The sequence below is a fragment of the Rosa rugosa genome, chromosome 3 (genome assembly GCF_958449725.1).
Source record: "Rosa rugosa chromosome 3, drRosRugo1.1, whole genome shotgun sequence".
NCBI lineage: Eukaryota > Viridiplantae > Streptophyta > Magnoliopsida > Rosales > Rosaceae > Rosa > Rosa rugosa.
In genome coordinates this window covers 49765107-49790119 of record NC_084822.1, presented here as the reverse complement: position 1 = coordinate 49790119, position 25013 = coordinate 49765107, and the positions used below count along the sequence as shown (strand labels likewise).

The 25013-nt window shown below is 39.6% G+C and overlaps 3 protein-coding genes, 1 non-coding gene and 1 pseudogene across 5 annotated transcripts; 3 read left to right on the top strand and 2 right to left on the bottom strand.

Moving 5' to 3' along the window:
* On the top strand, nt 1–1670 carry LOC133737885 (putative 4-hydroxy-4-methyl-2-oxoglutarate aldolase 3; annotated as a pseudogene).
* Nucleotides 1671–4890: 3220 nt separating this feature from the next.
* LOC133740708 (glyoxylate/hydroxypyruvate reductase HPR3-like) lies at nt 4891–6788 on the top strand. The gene is made up of 2 exons (XM_062168655.1): nt 4891–5487; nt 6097–6788. Exons 1-2 carry the CDS (start codon nt 5041–5043, stop codon nt 6616–6618), a joined length of 969 nt encoding a protein of 322 aa, XP_062024639.1. The 5' UTR covers nt 4891–5040; the 3' UTR covers nt 6619–6788.
* A 2401-nt stretch (nt 6789–9189) lies between these two features.
* Nucleotides 9190–11781, bottom strand: LOC133740703 (probable clathrin assembly protein At4g32285). 2 transcript variants are annotated; one of them, XM_062168649.1, is made up of 2 exons: nt 11622–11781; nt 9190–11526 (listed from the first exon to the last, which is right to left on the bottom strand). In XM_062168649.1, the coding sequence occupies exon 2, from the start codon at nt 11467–11469 to the stop codon at nt 9457–9459; it is 2013 nt and encodes a 670-aa protein (XP_062024633.1). In that variant the 5' UTR covers nt 11470–11526; nt 11622–11781; the 3' UTR covers nt 9190–9456. The 2 variants fall into 2 exon arrangements, with proteins under 2 accessions (XP_062024633.1, XP_062024634.1); XM_062168650.1 differs by having other exon boundaries at nt 11636–11776.
* Nucleotides 11782–12661: 880 nt separating this feature from the next.
* On the bottom strand, nt 12662–23467 carry LOC133737884 (probable LRR receptor-like serine/threonine-protein kinase At1g56130). Its single transcript, XM_062165360.1, has 22 exons — nt 23009–23467; nt 22431–22702; nt 22223–22316; nt 21894–21943; nt 16444–16600; nt 16266–16337; nt 16116–16187; nt 15909–15980; nt 15743–15814; nt 15579–15650; nt 15416–15487; nt 15263–15334; nt 15079–15150; nt 14910–14981; nt 14696–14767; nt 14506–14574; nt 14275–14340; nt 14094–14138; nt 13923–13987; nt 13459–13835; nt 13195–13390; nt 12662–13111 (listed from the first exon to the last, which is right to left on the bottom strand). The coding sequence occupies exons 1-22, from the start codon at nt 23293–23295 to the stop codon at nt 12933–12935; spliced, it is 2577 nt and encodes an 858-aa protein (XP_062021344.1). The 5' UTR covers nt 23296–23467; the 3' UTR covers nt 12662–12932.
* Nucleotides 12747–12819, top strand: TRNAR-CCG (transfer RNA arginine (anticodon CCG)). The gene has a single exon. It is a non-coding gene; the product is annotated as a tRNA-Arg (tRNA).
* Nucleotides 23468–25013: the final 1546 nt, after the last annotated feature.

Sequence of the window (25013 nt, the reverse complement as noted above, 5' to 3'; positions counted from 1 at the left end):
ATGTCTCTTGGGAGCAAGCAAAGGGGAAAGAGAGGGTTGGGTACTTGGGTATGTGGGAGAGAGAGAGAGAACCAGAGTCAGAGAGTCGAGACAGAGATAGAGAGAAGAAATTGTAAAAATACCATATTACCCTTCAACAAATGAATAATTACACAAGGTTAACGATATTGTTGATGGCATACACCAAAATTGGGTCGAGATTTAAAAGTCATGTACCGTTTTGATTTTAACAAAAGTTGATTCACGAAAGGTTAGAACGGGTCATACTTCATGTACTGTTCTTGAATTTTCCCTTCTACCAATTAAATACATTTGCCGAGTGTAACATATATAAAACATGTTGAATTGACACGCACCGTACCCTACGTCCCTACCCAGCCAAATTATTTGCTGTCCCTTACACTTCCAGCAATTAGTCCATCCATTACTTTTTTTTTGTTCAGAGTCCATCCATTACTTTAATGTAGTAGTTACTAGTTATATAACTCTTCTTGTATTATTTTCTTGCATGACAAACATGCTAGCTTGCACAATTTTGTAGCTTTCCAAACACACTGTAACAATGATCGATTCAGTTCCGGCTCCTGAAGTCGATCATGGATATTCATACACCACTCTCACCGTAGAAAAAATATGCAGTATCGTTAATTTCAAGCTCAAGACGCGCGAGATGTACTTTTTCTGGAAAACGCTTTTTGAAGATATCTTCAAGCGTTAGTGCGTTACGAGCTCACTGGCATTGTCAACGGCAGCGAACCCTGTCCCGATCGATCCGTTCCTGATTGATAAGACCGGAAACCTCACGAATCAAGTCAATCTGGCCTTCGATGTTGGGCATGAGAAGGATCAGAGGATCATAACGTGGATCAAATCGACTCTTTCCGAAGACGTGGTGATCCCACTAGTCACAACCGGAGTCATACCTTCGAATTCGTCTTGTGAGCTTTGGCTTAGCATCGCGAAGAGATTCGCAGTCGTGGGGGTGTCAGCCGAGTACAGGAGAAGCCTGGTCGCGGCCGCCTTGGCAACCACCGACATTTGGGACGCAAATCTCGCTCGGTTGGACAGCGGGGACTTGCGTCTTTTGGAGCCAAATTTTCAAAGATTCGGAAAATGGCACGCGTTTTCCGTTTTCGGGTCGGGTGGTGACCTTGAAGGTGTTTGAGGACAACACGTTGGTGATTGAAGCTTTGTCGAGAAAAGGGAGGGGAGGGTCTTGGTTGTGGACGGCGGAGGAAGCATGAGACGTGCCGTCACCGGAGGGATGCTGGCCAAGTGTGCCGAGAGCCCGAGATTATGGGGTGGGCTGGGATTGTGGTGAATGGGTGCGTAAGAGATGTGGATGAGATCAATGAATGTGAGATCGGGGTGAGAGCTTTGGCGACTTGTCCGGTGAGACCGATTAAAGGTGAAGATGGGAGTGGCCAGAAGCATGTTGATGTCAACATTGGAGGAACATGGATTCGTGCTGGGGAATGGTTGTATGCGGATAATGATGGCATCCTCGTCTCCACGACTAAATTGTCAATTTGATTTGGTTTCAGTATGTAATTCAGTCAATCATAAGGTTGTACCAGTAAGGTTAGTCTCAGAGTGTGCACCTCGATCATTTTGTTACACCTTTAATTTTTCATGGATCTGGCTTATTGTCCAGGCCAAAATAAAGTGAAAACCCGTTGCTTCTTTGGTTTAAGATTTTGATCTTAGAATCTGATTCTGAATGAGCAAATGTTGAATATCACTATTAGAATATATATATATATAGAACTTTGCTTAGGTGCGGATATCCGCACCGAAGCAAAAAGGTACGGATTTCCCATTTTTTCCCACTTTCCGATCATATTTTCACATCTTAACCGTTCAATTTTTAGTTCCTAATGTATAGATCATCTCTACAAAATTTCAGCCAAATTGATGATCGTTAAGGCATCCAAAACTGCAATTTACATGAACGAACCGAATCTGTCGAACCGGAACCGTTCGTGTTTATAATGGTAAATTGCAGTTTTGGATGCTTTAACGATCATCAAATTGGCTGAAAATTTGCAGAAGTGATCTATACATTAGGACCTAAAAACTGAACGGCTAATATGTGAAAATATGATCGGAAAGTAGGGAAAAACTGGAAATCCGCACCCAAGAAGGGCTGTATATATATATATATATATATATATATATATATATATATACATACAACCATTCTCAGGTGCGGACGTCCGTACCTAAGCAAAAGGTACGGATTTCCATTTTTTCCCCAGTTTCCGATCACATATTTACATCTTAACCGTTCAGTTTTTAGATCCTAATGTATAGATCATCTCTGCAAAATTTCAGCCAAATTGGTGATCGTTAAAGCATTCAAAACTTCAATTTACAACAATGAATAGGAACGGTTCGCAATGTATAGATCATCTCTGCAAAATTTCAATAAAATTGATGGTCTTTAAGGTATCTAACTCGCTTAAACCAATGAACAAACTGAATCTGTCCAACCTGAACCGTACTAGCTTAAGGCAGATCAATGCCTTAACGATCATCAATTTGGCTGAAATTTTGCAGAGATGATCTATACATTAGTACCTAGAAACTAAACGGTTGAGATGTGGATATGCGACCGAAAAGTGACCCTAAACTCGCTCTGGATAGGATATATATATATATATATATATATATATATATATATATATATATATATACAGATCTTATCCAGAGTGGAGCTCCGCTTTGAAATTAACGTGTGAAGTTCGAGTTTTGGGTCACTTTTCGGTCGCACATCCACATCTCGACCGTTCAGTTTTTAGGTACTAGTGTATAGATTATCTCTGCAAATTTTCAGCCAAAAGATGATCGTTAAGGCATTGATAACTACCTTAAAGCTAGTACGGTTCACGTTGACAGATTCAGTCCGTCCATTGGTTTAAGCGAGTTGGATACCTTAACGATCATCTTTTGGCTGAAAATTTACAGAGATGATCTATACACTAGTACCTAAAAACTGAACGGTCGAGATGTGGATATGCGACCGAAAAGTGACCAAAAACTCGAACTTCACACGTTAATTTCTAAGCGGAGCTCCACTCTGGATAGGATCTGTATATATATATATATATATACAGTCCGGCTACGGTGCGGACGGTACGGATTTCCCGTTTTCCCCCACTTTCCGATCACATTTTCACATCTTAACCGTTCAGTTTTTAGGTCCTAATGTATAGATCACCTCTGCAAAATTTCAGTCAGTTTGGTGATCGTTAAGGCATCCAAAACTGCAAATTACAATAATGTACACGAACGGTTCCGGTTCGACAGATTCGGTTCGCTCGTGTAAATTGCAGTTTTGGATGCCTTAACGATCACCAAATTGGCTGAAATTTTGCAGAGATGATCTATACATTAGGACCTAAAAACTGAAAGGTTAAGATCAAAATATGTGATCGGAAAGTGGGTGAAAACCGGAAATCCGTACCGAAATTTCAGTACGGACGTCCGCACCTGAGAAAAATCCTATATATATACAGATCCTATCCAGAGCGGAGCCTATCCAGAGCGGAGCTCCGCTTTGAAAATTAACATGTGAAGTTCGAGTTTTCGGTCACTTTTCGGTCGCATATCCATATCTCGACCGTTCAGTTTTTAGGTACTAGTGTATAGATCGTCTCTGCAAATTTTCAGCCAAAATGATGATCGTTAAGGCATTGATTAGTGCCTTAAAGCTAGTACGGTTCAGGTTGACAGATTCAGTCTGTCCATTGGTTTAAATGATTTAGATGCCTTAACGATCATCAATTTGGCTGAAAATTTGCAGAGATGATCTATACAGTAGTACCTAAAAACTGAACGGTCGAGATGTGGATATGCGACCGAAAAGTGACCGAAAACTCGAACTTCACACGTTAATTTCAAAGCGGAGCTCCGCTCTGGATATATATATATATATATTTGTCCTTCCACTAAGAAATCTTTTTTTTTTTTGCCATTTTAAGAGATTGATCATTGGACCTGCTTTTTGATTACATGTTCACATCTTAACCGTTCAGTTTTTAGGTTTATATGAGTAGATCACCTCTAAAAATTTTCAGCCAAATTGATAATCATTAAGGTATTTATAACTGCGATTTACAATTATAAATATGAACGGTTCATGTTGGACAGATTCGGTTCGTCCATTGATTTAATCTAGTACGATACCTTAACAATCATCAATTTGGCTGAAAATTTGCAGAAATGATCTATACATTAGGATCTAAAAACTCAACGGTAGAGATGTTGATAGGTAATCAAAAAGTTGGTGTAATATTGTAATAATCAATCCCTCAAATTAGCTAAAGAAAATGATCCCTTAATGGAAGGGCTATATATATATAAAGCCTCAGTAGGCCAAACGTACCATTTGCGTTCCTAAGCGTTCATATAGTTCATGTAAAGTATGGAACCAAATAGGCCAAACCAGTGTGCTCTCTTAGCTTGAATTAGGCTTTAATTGCAAGTAGAGAATAAATGGGGTTATAAACAAGATGAGAATATAGATTATCTGATTACAGGTACGAGGGCACGAGGCTTTGCACTGTGTACGTGTGTAAATTGTAAAGTGTTCTCCAGCACTGTTCTTACGTACCTTTACGAAAGGTTACTTGAGATCGATAATGTTGCTTCAGGAATCACGAGTATATTAATTGGACATACTGAACTAGTTTTTATTCTTTTGTCAATCAATAAATTCAAAAGTAACCATGAACATATATGATTATATACATAGTAACATAGACCTAGAGCTGTAAGAATCAGCAATGTGTAAAAGTGCATATATCGAAGAGGAACTAAAGTGTAATTTCTCAGTGTAAAACTGTAGTTTTCTCAATGAAAATTAGATACAGAGATGTAATTCGTCCCAAAAAAAAAAAAAAAAAATAGGAGATACAGAGATATAAAAGAACTACAGCTGTAAAACCAAACTTGTATATTTGGTCTTACTGCATGTTTCCACAGTGTTTCCAATAATTTTGGAACAAAGAGCAAAACTGATATCGATCTCTCACTCTAATGGCCGAGTTGCTAGACCTGCCAGAAGTCCTGATTATCCAACCACCACCGCCCTTCACATCTTTCGAATCCGACTTCACCCAAAAGTTCAACATACTGCGAGCATGGGAATCATCTCTCCCTCTGGACCAGTTCCTCACCACCCACGCCCAATCAGTCCAGGCCCTCCTTTGCCACGTTTTCACTCCCGTCAACGGCGACCTCCTCCGGCTGCTACCGGCGCTGAAGCTCGTGGTGTCTGTCAGCACCGGCGCCAACCACGTGGACAAAGCTGAGTGCCGGAGGCGTGGGATTGCGGTGACCAATGCCGGAAATGCGTACTCGGAAGATGTTGCTGATATGGCTGTTGGGTTGTTCATCGATGTGAATCGGATAATTTCAGCAGCTGATTGGTACGTTAGACGTGGGCTTTGGTCTAGCAAGGGAGACTATCCTCTTGGTTCCAAGGTCTTTAATACTACTTCCACCCTGCGCATTCATTTTATTGATTTTTTTTATGTCTTTAACTGGGTCAGGGAATTTAAGTTAGCAACTTAGGATAATGGGATTTGACTTGTTAATTGCCAAGTACAGTGTTTGTGTTTTGTTTGGGAACATAAGATGACATATCCTTAATTAGAGATCTGCACTCAATTAGGTTGGGGGACTTGGAATTAATCCGCACCTGAGATTCAGGATCTCGAGACGCGGAATCATGGATCCCGAGTATCATACCAAATTAAATGTCATCATGCTTAGTTGGTTGAACCAAAGAAATACATTTGCAACCCAAGAAGTGTTGATCTTGTTAGAATATAGTAGTTGCAGTTTGGTAAGAGATCGATGTGTTTAGTAGAAAATCTCAAAATCCACCAAAACTCATCTCTTCTGTGAAAATCCAACAAGTGGTAATGTTATATTGTTACGTATTCCCTGATCAATCTGATGGCAAGCATTAGCCCGACCATAATAATTTTTGTCATAAGACTAGTACATATCTGAAAATGTTGTCCTCTGGATTACTCAGCTTCAACTTCTGATTTCTCATGATTCAACAACTTCCTAACTTAATTGCAGATAAGTGGAAAGCGAGTAGGTATTGTTGGATTGGGAAACATTGGCTATGAAGTTGCCAAAAGACTTGAGGGCTTTGGCTGCAAGATCTCATACAACTCAAGGAGCGAAAGGCCGTCTTTGTCATACCCCTTCTATTCCAATGTCTGTGAGCTCGCAGCTAATAGTGATGCCCTCATCATCTGTTGTGCATTGACAGACCAAACCCGCCACATGATCAACAAGGAAGTCTTATCTGCGTTGGGCAAAGATGGGGTGGTAGTTAATATAGGGCGTGGGGCAATTATTGATGAGAAAGAATTGGTCAAGTGTTTGGTGAATGGAGAGATCAGAGGTGCTGGTTTGGATGTGTTTGAGAATGAGCCTCATATACCGAAAGAGCTTGTGGCAATGGACAATGTTGTTCTGTCTCCACATAAGGCTGTTCTTACCCTAGAGTCTTTCAAGAGAGGAAGTGAAGTAATGATCGCCAATTTGGAAGCTTTCTTCTCCAACAAACCTTTGGTTACTCCAGTCATGGATTAATAGATATGATTCTATTTGAGGGTTTACTTTGCCTGTATTATTGTGGCCTTGTGGGTATTCGCATGGATACCACTTAATGTGTATGGGCTCGACCCACTTATATTCCTTGTCTAAGTTGTCTTTCAAGTTTTTGTCATCGAAGCAAATGAAGTGATGATGATGCTGATACTTATCCTTCTGTTCAACTTAACCATTCAAGATTCAAGGTTTTAGAATTGTAAAGTGTGGAGTCAGTCTTGAGGTTTGTGACCATTCAGAGAGAGAATTCTTGAAAGGTACTACTCTAGATGAAAACTATAGGAAAACTTTGTTGCTTTTATTTCTATCTTAACAGCAAAAACTGGCAACGACAATGCTTTTATTTGGACTTAAATTTAGTCTCCAGTAATCGCCTCCGTAAACTTTTGGACTCAACTGCCCCATAGGCCCATATCATTGAATAACAACTCCATCATCCATCAAATCACGGACCAAGTTTGCTCAACAAACAGAAAAAGAAAGGTACACACCACACAGAGTGGTGGGACTCCGATCCTCTTCGGAGACGCTCCCTCTCATTTTCTCATAGTTTAATTCTGGATGCTCATTTAGATCTTGTGGCCAGGAATCAAAGCACCTTTTTTCTCCCTCCTCATCTCTCTGTTGTTTATAGTATTTCAGAGTACTACTGAAATTTTTGAATCGAGAGTTACATTCGATGAACGGACTATATATAACTTGCAATCTAAAGATTTGCAACCCTGAAATTTCAATATTCTAGAGTAGTGTAAAATTTTCGATTTCTCGTAACTGTGGAACATATGTATTTACAAATCAGTAATGACCTATCTTTCCTCAGCCCCCACAGTAGCAAAGAGCTGTAGTTGACCTTTCAATGTTGATTTCATTTTCATTAGGTAAACTACAATTTTTGTGGTTGCTCTTGCATTTTGAGGTTAATTCAATTTCTTTGTTCAACCATAAAATATAAAAAATAAATCCGGTATTGCACCAATACCACTAGTCACTAGAGCTCTTGTTCTCACCAGCCAGTGTTTTCATTTTCTATTAATCGTCTCCTTTTTTCTTTTCTTTTTTTTGGTCGGAATTAATTGTCTCCTTCATTGACGTAAAAGCCAGCCACCTCCAGATTAGTTGTTAAATAACACAAGTTTTGGGTCTTATTTTTGTATATATAAAACCACTGACAGTGTCAAAAGTCATGGACTTCAAAATACCCCCAATGGTTCCGACCTACTACACAATATGACAATATAGTGCTTCGGTACTACTGCTCCCTAGAATTAAATCAAGTTTTTGATTGTTTCAGTCAAGTCTATTTTATCAAGTAGCTTTTAGTGTAGTGATATTTTTCCGGATGAAGTAAAAACAAAATGAAAGTTAAAGTAGAAGACCCATCATACTGAAGAAAAGTATTATTGCTTGAATCATAGAGGAAAAGGAAAGGATGGTGGGTCAAATTCATGAAGAAGTGGAGTAGAGGGGTACTGGAAACTGGAAAGGAACATGTGGTATGGACTCAATTTCCATAGACAGTTGTGTTCCACACACTTCTCGTGTGCCAAAACAAGACGATTCTATTCTTTTTGAGTTTTTTCTCCCTATGGACTTTATGCTCTTCAATCTTCTTACCCCACCAATCACACTTTGTTTTTCTTAACCACTAAAAAGGAATTGAAATCTTTATTACAAATCTTTCGATTAAGTTAACATGGAACCCAATGTCTTTGAGTTATGATTGATGATGAATGGCAATCACTGGTGTAGTGCGGCGAATCAAGAAGCGGAGCAAAACCCAGTAGTTTGTTTGGTTAGTGGGGATCTCACTTAAAACCTAAGACCATTGATTTGGACTAGAACAAGACTAATAAGTTGGAGCTATTTGGTTATTACTTGTTTTAGGAGAATAACAGAGTTCCTTCTGGCACAAATAGGATGGGTCATTTTCAGTTCATTCTCCTTTCTTTGACAACCTTGAACTCTTGAAGCTACTACTGCTTTGGACTATTGTCTATCTCATTCGTCCAAGGTCTTGGTTATCCACGACCTAGCTAAATCATTATCCTTGTTTATCAATTTCAAACTCAACCTTTGCCACCCTTCCACGGTTTCTAATACATGATCTGTTTTTATCTAGATTAACAAGTAATCACTCTAATTAATAACGTTTTAGTCAAAATTTTCAACAGCTGGTAAAATATAGTTGAAACAGTATCAGAAAGGGTGGGTGTGCATAGCTAATAATAACAAATTTCTTTAATATACCAATAAATTTCAACATCCGTAGTAGTAACTTGTCCCTAGCCAATGTTCTGAATCAAGATGAGTACAAATTAGCATGAAAGTAACTCTCTAACTTTGATTAATCAGTACTAAACCCTCATCCTATTTGCTACCTGCTAAAAGCAAAGCACAAACATTGCATGCCAAGCAACACAATGATGAAAGGAAATGACTAAAAGGGCTTACATATCATATACAGTTAAGAAACAAGAAACAAATCCAATGAATTAAATTTGGTGGGTTCTCAAAAAAAAAAAAAAAAGAGATTATTGTTGTGGAAGAAAAAAATTGTCAAGAAATTCTAATATTACAGAGCACGAACAGACAGTACAACAAATCGATTATGTATATCCGAGCAACAAGAAAAATCCCATCCCAGCAATGACTAATCTCTTCATTTTCGATTCCCCTCTTCCCCCACCATTTTCATGCACAAGTAGCAGCAAGAATACAGGCTTTAGAACATTTAGACAGGATTAAAACACTAGGAAAAAACAGCATACAAAAATAAACAAAGAGAAGTCATTTATAGGAAAATGAGGACGGCCGGAAAAATCAGTAAGGAGCGTAGTAATACCCGGCGGGTGGCCCCATTCCGTTCACCGGAGGCATTCCATACGGCATCATCTGCATGGGAGGTGCCCCGTAGAACCCGGCCCCGGCCCCGGCCCCGTTCATTTTGGCCAAGCTAGTCTGGCCCTGCATTCCTTCCTTGGCATATTGATTCCACACCTGCTGTTCCTGCACAAGTAAATGCTGCTTCTTCTCCATATCAGCCATTTGCACATAGGAAGGAGGTGGAATGATCAATGATGCAGCAAACGGGTCCTGATTCACTGGCATCACTGTGCCGTCAGGGGCGGGAAGAGCTAATACGGGTGTAGCGCTCTTCCCGGGCCCGGGCAATGCAACACTACTTGCACTTCCACCACTCAATTGGGCAGTGCCGACATGCTGCCTCACAATGCCCTGATCATACATACCATTCAACAACAATGGATCCAATCCACCACCCATTGCTGCTTGCTGGTGGTTTAAATTGCTTGCTGTCTCGACCAGAGCAAGTTCCCAATCGGCCTTTCCGGGTTCTGCAGCCGGATTCTGCCAAGCTGAGGTGACTTGGGGCTGCCCATCTGAAGGGAACGCTTCCCAAGAACCATTTGTATTGCCATTGGCGGCAGGACCAGCAAACAAAGCCAAAGCCATGTTATTCCCCTGATTATCAGCTGAAACCCCATTATCTCTCAAATCCACCAAGTCTTCTTGGACCACTGGTTGAGGCTTTGGCTGAGGCTCCGGCTCCGGCTCAGGTGGGGGTGGAGGAGTCCAATTCTCCGGCGCAGGCAAAGCCTTCATCTCATTCATATCAGGTTGGGGCTCCTCCTCCTGAGCCACCGGAGCCGGAAGCTCCTGTCTCCTTTCAGGACTCTTGCCTCTCTTACTTCTGTCCCTCACAAACTCCTCCAATGTCTCCAATAACTTACTCCCAATCTTCTGAATCTCTGGATACTCTGACGACCTGGCAACCCCAGTGTCCTTGCACCAACTATAGAACGCAACAAGCTCATCAATCTGCTTAGCCGCACTGGCATAAGCCTCAAACGCCTTCACACAATCGGTATACTCCATATCGAAAAACTTATCAAGCAAAACCGCCAAAACCTCGCAAATATCGGCATACAGCTGAAAGCTCTCCCTCACCACCGGGTACAAAGCAATCAGAATCATCCTATTGTTCTTGGCCAACCCCGTGGGCCGGATCGACAGAAACCGATCCAATAGCCTCTGCAAGTGCCCCATTTTGCCGAAAATCCTCTCCGGCTTCATTTCCCTCAACGGAGTCACAACTCTCTTCTCCGATTTCGCAGACTCACTCACATCTCCATAAGACCTTGACCTCCTCATTCCTCCTCCATTATCATAGTCATAAGATCTGGACCGCCTCATCCCTCCTCCATTCTCATACTCCCTGGCCTCTCCCCCATACTCATACTCATAGTTCGGCCTCGGCGGCGGAGACCGGAAATTTCCAGAACCGCCGCTGTCTCTGGAATTAGACCCCAGGTCCCTGGCCGGAGTAGTACCACTACCACCCTTCCTCTCGAAAAGAATCAAATCAAGCCTCTGGTCCAAGTACATAGCAAAAGTCCTCACAAAGGCAGAGTGATCCCATGAGCTGGAGTGAGCCTCGTCCCTGAAATCGGACAGGTTCAGCAGCCTGGTGCCCTTGCGCGTGGCGTAGAGGATCTCGTCCTGGAAGACAGGGTCGCCGTCGTTCATGAGGCGGTGCACCAGTATCAACGCCTTGAGCGCCACGATCCAGTCGCGCGTCTTCCCCAGTCGCTTCGACACCGCCGACACGCACGCGTGGACGTATCCCCGGGAGTATGACGTCAGCTGGAGGATCTCCCGGATGTACTTCTCGCCGGCCGGCTCGTCCTCGTGGCTGGTGGCCTTCACGATGGCGACCTCCAGGTCCGGCGCCATGTTGCTGGCGACCTTCGCGATTCCGATGCTCGTCTGGTCCTTGACGGCTCCGATCGCCTTCCGGATCGTGCTCGGCGCCATCTCCGCCGCTGATTCAGCTCGCCGATCTCACACGATTCAGTTTTGCTGAGCTAGCAACTGAGAGAATCAATGGGTTGCTTGATTAGGCGTTTGTTAAACAAAATTCAAAACGAAATGAAAATTCGAATTGGTCTAAAAATAGAAAGCCGTACATTTGTGTAGTTACCGGGAGGGTCTAGATCTGCGGCGTGGAAGCTCCGGCGGGTCGGATCGGAGGCCAATGGGCGTTCGAAGTTTCTATTTTCTCCGTTTCCTCTCTGGCAATGCTTTCCCAAAAGGTCGTATGAGTCGGGAGAAAATTGGGAATTTAAATAGTGGGATGGAGTCTAAGTGACGTGGAGGCATCTGAGCTGTAGAGGTCATCTGAGATCTGGCTGTAAATGGAAATTGCGGTGGTGTCGGGGGGGGCCGTGTGTGTGCGAAATGGGTTTGGATCTAGTGGAGCAGGGTTTAGTTTAGCAGCTGTGCGTACGGTTGACGGTGAATATTTGATAGCGACCTTCTAAAGGAAACTAGTAAACTCTACTCAAATCAAAATAGATTCCCTCTCCTTGTTTTCTTCTTATTCATTTAATTTTTTAAAAACATCTTTAGCAGTTTTGCCCAAATTGCTCATTCGCTTGCTATTTTAGATTTTTAGTTAACGTGATAAGCGCAACACGACAACTAAAACACGAATTTCAGTAGATTCACTGTAATCTTCATTAAAGTAGTTTTCGCTATTGGGCTCTCTAACTTTTGAAATAGAGAGACAAATTTGAGAGGCTCAAACTCGGGTGAGTTATATGCTACTAGTGACTAGTCTCTTTTTGCTCATAAAGGTGCTTAATGAGTCATTACACAAAGATATTAATGTCTGCCTAATTGTTTAGTGATCTTCCTTTTTCATGAAAGTTACAGGACATCAAACCAATGCTTTAGACAATAATAATGAGAATACTCATTTTTCATTTAAAAATCAAATTTAGAAATCTCTAGGCATATATCTATGCCACTGTATGTATGTATAAACTGTCAATTAATATTAGAGATTTTAAATTATGATAGTCTCACTAAAAAAAAAAAAGGAAAGGCGATACAATAAACGGATAAAATGCAAGCATTACCAACCAAAAAGTAGTACAAATGTTTTTTTAGTCGTTATATTACTTCAACTCTAAGTCTCTAGTTATACTTACAATTGTTCTCCTTTTGTTTTCTTGCTTTTTGGTTAATCCGACAATTTTAAACTTCCCATTGGGAGCCAAGTATTATAGAAACAGCACAACTGACAACTGGATCGCGTGGCCTAATGGATAAGGCGCTCGCCTCCGGAGCGGGAGATTGTGGGTTCGAGTCCCACCGTGATCGCGTCCTTTCTTTTCTTTTGGAATTCAAATAAGATACTTGCGCAAATTCAAAGAGTTTCGATCAATTATTTGATCCCAAATACAACATTTTGTGACACATTCTCACTTGGTTGCTCATTTCTTGCGCATCTCTCTATGTATCCTCACATGTCTGGGTTCAGCATCATCTTTAATCCACCATAGGTAGAACACTGATGACATTATGATCACAACAGCTGCACATCCAAATGACACTCCCAAAATCCTTCCCACACGCTTCCTCTCGCTTTTCGAAGAAGACCCGGCATCCGAGACTACGACAAGAACGAGCTAGTAGATTTAGCACGAATTAGTTACTTCAGGAAAAATTTGAGACCTACTATGAAAATGTAGTTACCTTGATAAACATGGATTGCTGAGACCAGAGGTCCATATGTGCCTTGATATGGAATGCAGCAAGTGCCTTTTCCAGCCCACAGGAAATGGATGTCCATAATTGTGTTTGACACGTTTGTCTCGAATGTTTTGATCAATGCCTTCTTGGATCCCCCTGCTTCCTTCTGAATGTTCAAGTCTTGGACCACTCTCTCACCCTAAAACCCCAATATCAACCAACATTTCCTAGAAGCTTGTGTAACAAGTAATCCAAGTTTATACATACCTGAATGTAGACATCAAACAAGCGCCTTCCGAGACCTTTCCAGGAATTTGTTTCCTCCATTTGCAACTCTGCAAAGTGAAGCACAACGACATATTTTCCGTTCTTCAAATCTAGGCCATAGTACCTAAGTGAGGTTGGTGAGATTCTTGCTGTCTTGTACAGCTCTGACTCTAATGTTTCGGTGATTTGAGAATCTGTGTTTGCTATGTATTGAGGTCCGTTTGAGTTGAAAAGGAAGTTTCCTGTGTTGCTCACCGCCCATTGATTTCTAGAGCTTTTGTAGGATGAAGCAGCTCCCAGGATTTCAGAATCATCATCGTATTCGATCCCAGATACAGATTTCTGGCTTGTGCATCCACATTTAATAGAAAATGAAGCTACAGAAAATTAAATTATAAATTTTCTAGTAAATTTACATTAGGAAAGAATTGTAACTTTTAAATGGCAAGTTAATATGTGCTTACATGCTGGTAGTTTATTACTGCACTTGGTGTCTCCTTGGAGACAATGCAACAATCCAGGTTCCCCACTGAGCTCCCATATGTAACATAACGTTAACGAAAGTAACAGTGACTTGTTAATTATAAGCATACAAATGAAAGTAAGAATTACAGCCTACTGTAAATACAAGTTACCTGTCTGATAAACCATTTGCATTGATGGATGTACCAATCACATTCCTGGAGAGAGGAAGCTAGACATTATGTTCTGGTGAATAATGGATTAATGGTAAAAGATGATTTACATAAAGATAGATAGCCACATGCTATCTAGTCTGGCTGTGAAATATGAAAAGAATAAGGAGGGTCAACTCACAGTGAAAATCCTTCTGTGGAGAAATTTGAAGGTAAATTGCCAGATATTGGATTGAAGGAAACATCTCTATAAAGTAATTAATCACAGACGTTAGCTCGATACATACTATCTTATGGTTAACAATGATGACAATGATCATCTAAAATTTACAAACATTATGTTTCTTCTGAGATTTATTATAAAATAGGAAGAAGGAACAAGGGAACATTTGAAGTTCAAGGTGTGACTTACAGTGCAATAAGCTGTGGACTTACGATACTTGTAGGTAGTTCTCCACTCAAGTAATTGTTTCCAAGATATCTGAGATATTGCAAAAATTAACCTTCTCATTAAACCATAATCACTGTGAAATCAACTAAGTGCTACTTAAGGACACACAAATGCACATTGTTTAAGGAGTAAAGAGTCAAAATTAGCTTACAGAAATTGCAGCACAGTAACATCTTGGAATGAGTTTGGTATTGAGCCAGTCAACTTGTTGAATCTCAAATCTCTGCATAATGAACTCATTAATTTGCATACAGAAATGGTAGATATAACATCATATTTCATAAAAGGAACTTGTAGCAGAAATAAGTGTAATAGCTTTAGAGCATCAGGAGGAACTGTGGATAATGAATGGCAAGGACACTCACAGGTATTGCAACTTGGAAAACTTTCCAATTTGTTCAGGAATTTCTCTAGATACTCGACAACTTCTCAAAGACCTACAAAAATTTTGAGAAAATTAAACCACTTACATTCTGCAGAAGAATATAGATAGCTGAAAAATAGAATAGATTTAAAGCATATAAAGCATCATACAGCATGGACAAACTTGTTAGATTTTCCAAAAAATCAAGAGAAGAATCTTCGTTGCTAAGATCACCAATTCTCCTACACAAGCACATAAGAAATCAGATATTTCAACATGCAACAGAAACTATTGTCTTGATTGATTGAGTAAGAAACAAAAACATGTAAAAGATACACATAGACCAGGCCTTACAAGATGTCTAGTTTGGTTAGAGCACCAAAATTGCTTGGAATTGGTCCATCAAGCAACGTGCCTTCAAGTCGCCTGTGAAAGAAGGACATTTATTGATAAAATTCCAAGAAAGAGTTCTCCAAGTTGAAATATGCCAGGGATATCCATACATACAAGTCTATGAGTTCTGTAAGAGTCCCTAAGAACTGTGGGAGTTTTCCGGTGAAGAGATTATCAGATGCCCAGCTGAAACAAGAAATATTAGTCCACAATGAACTTAGAGATATAATACTCATATGCTTACTATTTCAAAGCAGAAAAGAGGTCATGTAAATACAAAGTTTGAAGGGATTTTAAGTTTGAAAGCTCCTGTGGAATTGGTCCAGTTACTCCACTGCTGTCTACGTACCTGAAATGAAGATAAATATATATATTCACCTTGACATTCTAAGTAAATTAAAGAGATATACTTACAATTAATTACCGCAGTGAAAAACTTACAACTGCTGCAAGGAGGTCAGTTTTCCAAGGTCCAAGGGCAATGGTCCAGAGAACTGGTTTGAGCTAAAACTTCTGTTAAAATAAGAATATGTCAACCCCATAAACAAAAAGTAAAAGAATGAACAAGAAGTTATGTATCTGAAATATTGGAGAGACATGGACTTACAGCTCAACCAACTTGGCCAAGTTGCCAAGCTCTGATGGAACTGGACCTGACAGATTGTTTACGCCTAAGCTACTGCTCAATTAAACAAAAAGAACAAATAAAAGTTTCATGAATAGCCTGTGGAAGCTATGCTTAGATTCACCCGAATACAAATTCAATATAAACAAAGTAGCAAACAAGATTTTAAAATTTTTATGTTGCAATTACAGATACTGCATGTTGGATAACAGTCCTATTTCAGGAGGAATGCGCCCGCTTAATACATTCTGACCAAGATTCCTGCACCATAATTCAACAACTTACCATCATAGCACAGTAAGAAAGACAACTGAAGTTCAAGGATTGTTTGATGCTCACAAGTCTATTAGCTGCTTTAGCTCAAATAGTTCTCCTGGTAGATCACCAATTATGTCCAAGGCATATATCTTCCTGTATATCAAGGTAAAATAAACATATAGACATTTTTAAAAACCAGAAGTTCGTATGAGCTAGCATAGGAAGATAGTCATGATGCCTCAAGTACTAAGTCACTAACAGGTGAGTAATATGGCAGGCGCTGCCTGTACAATCGCAAGCCACACGGGGATTCGCAGTTCCAGATGCCCATGTTGCATTTTCAGTGCAGGGGTCAATGGTAAGATTCAAGTGATTTACCAAGTTCCAGTGTTCTACTACCTTGTGGAGAGCAGTAACTGGGAAGGAAAAGTAAGAAATGAGCATGACCGAAAAATCTTGTACTAATTTGAATCATAGACAAATGTCTCAACCTTCATCAGGAGAAGTGGTTGTTTGTGCAGAAACAAGCTGGAATGCAGAAAGAAGAAGCAAAGACAAAGCACTCCAGAGCTCCATTTGGCAGCAGCAACGTCATGTACACAGTACACTCACGACTACAATCACGGTTTATAGAGCAAGCTCGCTAGAAGGACTAGAAGGCCGGCTAAATTTTCAAAGAGAGACAAAGATACAAACTTGGTTATAATAATATATAGAGAATCGAATCTGTTAAGCAAATCCAACAACAAACACCAAGTCATTGATCAGGAGTCTTGCTTTGACTGTGTGAAAATGGTGACCAAACTGAAATATCCAATTTGCATATACTTGTTTTTCAGCTTTGCTAAAAGCAAACTGCCACAGAGAAGGGAACACCGATGACGACGTTTTGTCATCACTGTCTCAGTTTCCTGCACTGACATCATGTCCTTGTGGTTGATGCAGTAGGTCAAAAGGGATTGGTGAAGACAAGTGCTTATATTAGATTACACTACTAGCAAAATAACAATTCAGACAGATTTGTCTCACACAGATTATTTAAAGGGTTTTTGTCCATTTACCCCATTTCTAGGGATTTTTTTCCCACTAACCCCATTGAGTTTTTTTAATTCTCTCTTACCCAATACACTCTAAAGGAGTCTTCCCTAATACCCCATTAAGATTTTTTTTTTGTTTTTAATTTTTTTTTAATACCATTTTACCCTTCACCCCTTATTTACTTAGAGAGAAAGAGAGAGAGAGAGAATAGAAGAGAGAGAAACTATAGGAAACTTCGCCGGAGCCCGTCACCGGCCGCCGGAATCCGGTCACCGGCCGCCGGAATCCGGCCAACTTTTGCCGGATTCCGGTCACCGGTCGCCGGATTCCGGCCAACTTTCGCCGGAATCCGATCACCGGCTGCCGCCCACCGGAAATTGCTGAAAATCTCACCGGAAAGTTTTTTTGCCCCCAATAGACATCTATTGCCCCCTAATAGAGGGGCAATAGACGTCTATTGCCCCCCAATAGATGATTATCAGCCATGTATTACCCCCCAATAGAGGGACAATAGACCTCTATTGCCCCCCAATAGACGACTATCAGCCATGTATTGCCCCCCAATAGACGTCTATTGCCCTCCAATAGGACTTTCAATCGCCAGAATGAGAATTAATCTCCCTAAATTTAGACAAATAAAACTTTGATTATAGAAAAAAAAAAATTACATCAATTCAAAACGTCTATTGCCCTCCAATAGATGTCTATTGGGGGGCAATAGACGTCTATTGCCCCCCAATAGACATTCAAAACTTTTTTTTTCGTTCACTGTCCCGTTACTTTTAAAAAATAAAAAAAAAATAAAATAAAAACTGGTTGGGCACCCATAAATGATCTGGGCACCCATGTCATCTTCTCCCATCTTTTCGACTGCAGACCCGGGATCGGAAGTAGTGTTCCGGCGACGCAAAGATCGTGGATGATGTCGCTGACGTTCTCAGTGGATGATGGCCGTCTGCTTCGCCGTGACGGGATCGGCCTGGTCCAAATCAGTTCTCTCTTCGTTCTCTGTGACCTAAATTTCAATGCTGAGAGGTCAATTTCGAACAACAGTGAGTAATTGATTAACAGAGCTTGGATTACTTCACTTACTTTGAATTGAGCTTGCTTCATGTCTCTGGAGAGATCGACGATTTTTTTGTGGAGATCGGGGAGGTCCTCGAGGAGGGCGAGCCAGCCGGAGACGGTGACTGTGTTTTCGTTGAGGGATTTGCAGAGGGAGAGACAGTGGATGAGGACGAAGATTTTGCCTTTGGAGTAAGACGACATAGGGCGGCGATGCCCCTGAGGGCGGTGAGGACGGAAGGCGACACCACATGAAACAGGAAACGAAGCCGGTATATTCCTCCGGCGACGACGCAGCTGGAGGAGAGAGGGAGATGGCATGGGTCGAACGTTGGAGCTGGAGGGGAGAGAGAGAGAGGGTCGAGTCGAGGCCGGAGCCGGAGGAGAGAGAGGGCTAGGTCGATCGCCGGAGCTAGAGGAGAGAAAGTCGGAGGTCAGTTGGGAGAGATGGGGGAGAGAGGAGAGAGAGAGAGAGAGTCAGAGAGATTGATATTGAGTGGTGAAGCTGTAATTTGTTAATTGTGCTTAGGGCAAAATAGTCATTTATTGTTAAATTGTGTTGGTGGGAAGAAAAAACTGTTGCCGGGGTAAGTGAGATAATTTTTTGTTATTTTGGTGCTTTTGGTCAAGGACCCTTATTTAAAAGCCACTGATATATGTGCGAAATGTTTATACTAACAGATAACTGTGTGAAATAAGTATAATTGGATCCACAATAATTTATACAATAACAATATCAACAAAAATCCGTGTGAATAAACAACAGTAACATATGTCTGTGTAAAAGCTAAAATATTTTCACACAGATATCTGTTGAGTTGATATTCACACAGATTTTGTACGTATTATAAATTAGTTTATTTAGAAATCGTAATTTTTATGTTATGTGAATAATGGAGGAACGGATTTCCGTGACAATAAGTTTTTGGTACAGATTTCTATCTGAAATGAGTAACACACGAATATCTGTGAGCTTTTGCTATTGCTTCCTTTACCAATTTACCCTCTTTTATTTTTATTTTTTATATTTTTGTTTAGTAATTTTATCACCAATTCTTAGATTGATAGAATCATAGAATAGATGATTAATATAGAGTTAAAGAATAATAACTACAAAATGACACTATTATTTAGCACTAACAGACTCCAAAACCAATATCCCGTGCGGCCAACAATTGTAACGGGCTGTCAGCCCATTGTAAAGAAAAAACACTCTAATATTAAGAAAATTACGAAACATGTCACTGAGCCATTTCTCCCAAAATCAAAACGGTTCCAAAGTCGAAATCTCTCTAAATCAACATCTAAAGCTCCGGCCAAGCTAAGCGGCGAAGCAAGCAGGCCGCGAAGCCAAGCGGCAAAGCGAGGGCGCGACCCCGGTAGCGAGGTTTCTGCGAAGCTAGGGCTTGAAGGTCAGTAGAGAAATTTCTAGTTACTGAGGTCAGTAGTTATAGTCTGATTTTTGTGCTTTTTTGTTGAATTTTGTATAGGTGAGTATAGCAGCACGAAGTAGGGCCTCGATCACAACCATCGGTTCTCTGCCTCTATCGAAATCAACGGCTTTGCAATCAACACTGTTGAATCCTTCAGATCCTCCAATTTCCTTCAGCCTCATCTTGTCACAATCTCTCCCTCAGGTAAAGGATTTTGGTTTAGAAATTTGATTATGCTCAGTTTGGTTGTGAATTATGTTACTGTTTTTCTTAGTGTGAACTGTTTGATTCCTATTTGGAAATCCTTTGTTTGATTCCTATCTACTTAATTTGATGGTGCAATTGAGAGTTCTGCAAATTTTTGCTTGAAAATTTCTGCAAATTCTTTTTGTATCATTTGATTTCTGTAGATATGTGTCTCTATAAGTAGGGTATTAAGGGTCAGTAGCCTTAACCAATGGGCTTTTGAGTGAAGGTCATAAATATGAAGAAACCTGTTTTTGTTGCTTGCTACTCTTTATGAATGCTATGGTCTGTCTATTAATGAACTGCTTTTTCTTTACTTAGTGTACTACTTTTTGTTGGATATGCTTCTTCACAAATAATAATTACTTTCCTCCATGTTAATTATCCTTTGCCATTCTAATTTACAAATTTCATTGTTATCCAGTTCTCTTTTGCTATATTAAATGTGATTCTATGTCTATGCTTTCTTGTTCTTTTTAGTTGCTTGCATGGCTTTTTGGGTGCTCTAGTTTCTTAATTAGTTTTGACTTCTCAATCATTGCATCTTAAGTTAGGTGAATAGCTTGTACTCTTTTTAAATATAATTGGCGAAAACTGCTATTAGGCTGATAGTAACGAAACTAGTGGTTAGTAATGGAATTAGGTGAAAAATATTAGTTCTTTTTAAGCTACCACTTTCCAGTACGAAAGTCATTCTTATAAGCTATAATGGTTTATTAATCCCATTGAGTGTCAATAAACTATTGAGGGTCAGTAACCTATTGAGGATCAATATGATATTGGGGGTCAGTAACCCTATGTGTATTGCAACCTCATTTTTATGTTTATTTATGAGGATCAATAGCTTTAGCTTCATGATTGCATTCGCTTGATTGCATGAGGTATTCAACTCAACTCTATTATCGGTTCAATTGAGCTTGCATTTTTAGACAGATTTCTTAGCTTTACTTTATGGGAGGGTCATTGCAATCCTATAGACTCTGTGGATATTTAATCTTATTACTATTGTTGGTCTTTATTTTCTGCTTGAAATTATGGTCATTGATCTGCTGCAACTGTGAGGATCTTTTGATAAGTTCTTTTGCATTCTTATAAGCTATAATGGTTTCGTAATAAAATTTGGAGTCAGTAAACTATTGAGAGTCAGTACACTATTGAGGGTTAATATACTACTAAGGGTCAGTACTCATATATTTGCATTTATCATATACACATATTAATCGCAATGGCAAAGAGGAAGACTGCTGCAATAGACATATGATGGGCTTGGTTGAGCATGACGAAGTTGTGCGTCCTCAATTTTGCTGGAGCTGTCAAAAACTCTGAATTGATCTTTGAGTTAGTTAAACTATAAAAAGGGCAATTTAGTAATTACCTATTAATTGAAAGAAATTCAAAAATGAATGAATTAGGCCGCATGGGCTTGGGCGTGAAACTGAAACAATACCGCATGGGAAAGCAAGAAAACAGGCCTGTTAGTGGTAAAATGTGGGCTAAAAGTGTATTTAATGGTAATTTGCTAATTAATATACGAGTTTGCAGAATCCATTACAAAATAAAACTGGGGCTTTGATCATAAAAATAAAAAATAAAAAATAAATTAAAAAAAAAACAAAAAAAAAACTGGGGCTAACATAGAGAGATCATAATATGTACTCCACTTGCTTTTTTCTTTTACTTTTCATATTCATCGTCTTTCTTTACCGTTCGTGCGGTAGTACAAACTTGGATCATTTTGACTTATTCTAGCTGTGATGGAATCTCCAAAAGCTGATCGATGTTTTGGTTCTCCATATAAGCATTATATAATATATATATATTATATTATCATATACTTTCTACTAGTAGCTAGGCAAAGATGATCATCATCTATCAGATAACTAGTTAATAGTAGCTAGCAACCCTATCAAACCGAGTTCATGGGCTCAACCACCATTCTTTACAATCTCCAGGCGCTGCACGGAGTTGACGAAAGTTCTGCAACATCATTCCCACAACATTGTTACTATATGTCACAAAGAGTTTTGTATTATTCTCTAAAAACTTCTCATACATATATACGTACATAAAAAAAACAAAAAAAAAAAGGTACAATATGACTATAGAAAGGGTTCTGAGCTCTCATTAGTACTGTTTTCTATTTCAGCAAGAGCGGTACGAATAATTTCACATGTTTTTCTTTTTCTAATTATGTCCGTAAGAAGTAAGAACCATACAGATGGAATATGAGAAACTGAAAAGGGTAAAAGTACGTACTGCCAGGGAACATCTCCAGCAACCGACCAATCTCCATGTATGTCCTGATAAGTCACAGTAAAATCTGCAGTATCCTCATTCTCACATCCTTTGCCTGTGCATCAAATCAGAACCAAGAATATATTAAAGCACGTACATAAATTAACTTAAAGTCCATAAATTAAGCCTCATTCGGAATGTTAGGAGCGAAGTATATATAAGCACTTACATTTGGCAAACATGGCTATCAAGGAGTCTCTAAGTGTCTGATAAGAGTGATGCAGCTTTATATCTATCTTCCTCAGAATTCCCACTCCTTCCATCTTCACCTTTACGTACATGGAATTTTCTGGCCCATCATTTTCCTTTGCCACTATATTCTGATGATTCTGGAGATCGTGGTGGCCATGACCATGGTGTTGATGATCAGGAAAAAACATCTTCTTCCTCCATGATTTAATTGGTGGCCACCCAACAACTTGGTTTCCTTCTCCATCGTCACTATTTAACATTTGAGACAAGATCACAATTCAATTAAATATCCTTGATTATTTAATCTGGTTACTCCTACCAACAAAAGATGTTTCTTTGAGCTTAAAAATCATGATCATGATCAGCTAAGCAATATTTAATTTACTTCCACAAAACATAATATGTATGCAAACGAAAATGATCTCTGGGACGCTAATCCTAATTGTGTTATGTTGTTAGACTATGAATCAAATTACAGAAAAGACTATATCACAGCATCTCTAATTCTCAAGTGTGCAACGTGTGATAAGAAAACCGTATGCTGAAATTAATTACTTGGTATCGATGAGACTGCAAGAGTCTCTTTTCTTCTGCCTCTTGCCATCATCGTCTTCCTCATCCGGCAGGCCATGCCACAACAACAAAGGCAACATCTTCGACTCATCGTCACTTCCAATCTTCTCGAAAGCCGTGTCGTGACTGCGCTTCCTTTTGCTCTCCAAGCAGCATCCATAGCTCCATAAATCCAAACCCATCACCCCATGACTGGTTACATCAAACCCTTTGACAGGAGCGTTCTGATGAACCGGAAGCGACAGAGCCAAACCCAGTTGAAGCTCCATGACTCAAAACCAACAAGAACACGAAAATGTGGCAGGAGAGAAAAGACGGAAGCTAAAGCAAAGCAAAGGAAGAAAGCTTAACTTGGGTGATGAAGGTGAATTAAGGAGACTGGTTTTATATATGCTTTGTGAAATTAAGGTTGAGATGGAGATGTGGAGAAGCAATGTCTTGCGAAAGAGAGGAAGTTGGAGACAGCATGGAAGTTTGGGTCGGCTAAAAGAAGAGCAGTGATAGTGACAGCTGAGCAACACGACTACGCCAACGTGCCATGACCGCCAAGTTCAGTACTAGTCAGAAGTAGTAGGACTAGTACCCATACTCTGTTTAGTCTCAAGCTGTCTTTGTTTCATTGCCTAATGGATTCTCCTTTTTCTTTCATTGCTCACTTTTACCACCTTTTCCTCGCCTACTAAACTATATAATTTCTACTTCTTACTCGTTATAGTAGAGCATCTCAAATTCTGAATGATTGTTCCTACATAGTTGTTTACAATGTCAAAATCAATGTTTTAAAAAACGCGCCTTAAGGCGCGAATGATTGTACCTACAGAGTTGTTCATGCCAAAGCCAATGTTTTAATAAACGCGTCTCAAGTGCCAAAGCCAATGTTTTAATAAACGCGCCTCAAGCGCCTTGAGGCGCAAAAGGCTTAAAGTTCATCTCAAAATGTATCAGTTTTGATGCTAAGACGATGAGGCGTAAAAAGCACAAAGTTAAGAAAGAGAATGCTCACTAAGTGCATTGAAAATTTAATTATGCTGTTTTTTATCAATTTTTAGGGCATTGAAATTTTTGGTACTTTTTCTCAACTACTACGCTACTTACTGCTTATAGTAGTGCACTTCACCTGGATGATTTGTGCAGCTACAAAGCTTACATTGTGAGAGCTAAGATGATTGAAGAGAAATCTTCGTTGATTAAAGAGTTCTCTTTAATATGAAATTTATGTGTGTGTAAAAGCGTGGTGAATTTTTAAAATTATGTTTGCAGAGTCAAGTACTTGCGATCCAATTTATGTAATTAGCTAGATGAATTGTAGAGAAGTTGAGCTCGATAGTAATGGATTCATAAGTTTCTATCGGCAATGATATTTAATTGGAACCCATTTGAAACTTTTAGATTTGGCGAGGTTCATGCTTACATTTTCATATATTTTTGTTCCAAAATAAAAATCACACTTGAAAAACCATTTTTTTATGAACTCGTAGAAGCTAGTGAGACGATACAAGAAAGACCATGAGCGCTTTATATGACACTTTAGGCATTTCTTCAAACAGTTTGCTTCAAAGAAAATATAAGGAGAAGAAACAAGACTTCAATGGTTTATTTGATCGACTCTTACTTACGAAAGGTGTATCCCCTCAAAAACTTAATTAAATTCGGATAAGGTAATAAAAAGTGATTCAGACTTTTGAAATTGTTGAAATATTTTAAACAAAAAACATCACTGAACTAATAATTAGTTGGTAATTAGTTAGATGGTGACCAAATAGAGATGGAGATATTATATGGACGTTTCTTCATCCCATGCATGATTAACCATTGTTATATTAACCATTGTTATCCTCCTAAACATGTCCAAAATAAAAGTCGGCAAACAGCCATCAAAATCGTGATGATGCATGCATGATCTCTCTATGTGACTATGAATCATTAATCAAAACTTCCATAATAATGGGTACGTATTAATTGATTCCTGAAACATTCCCCTTGACCT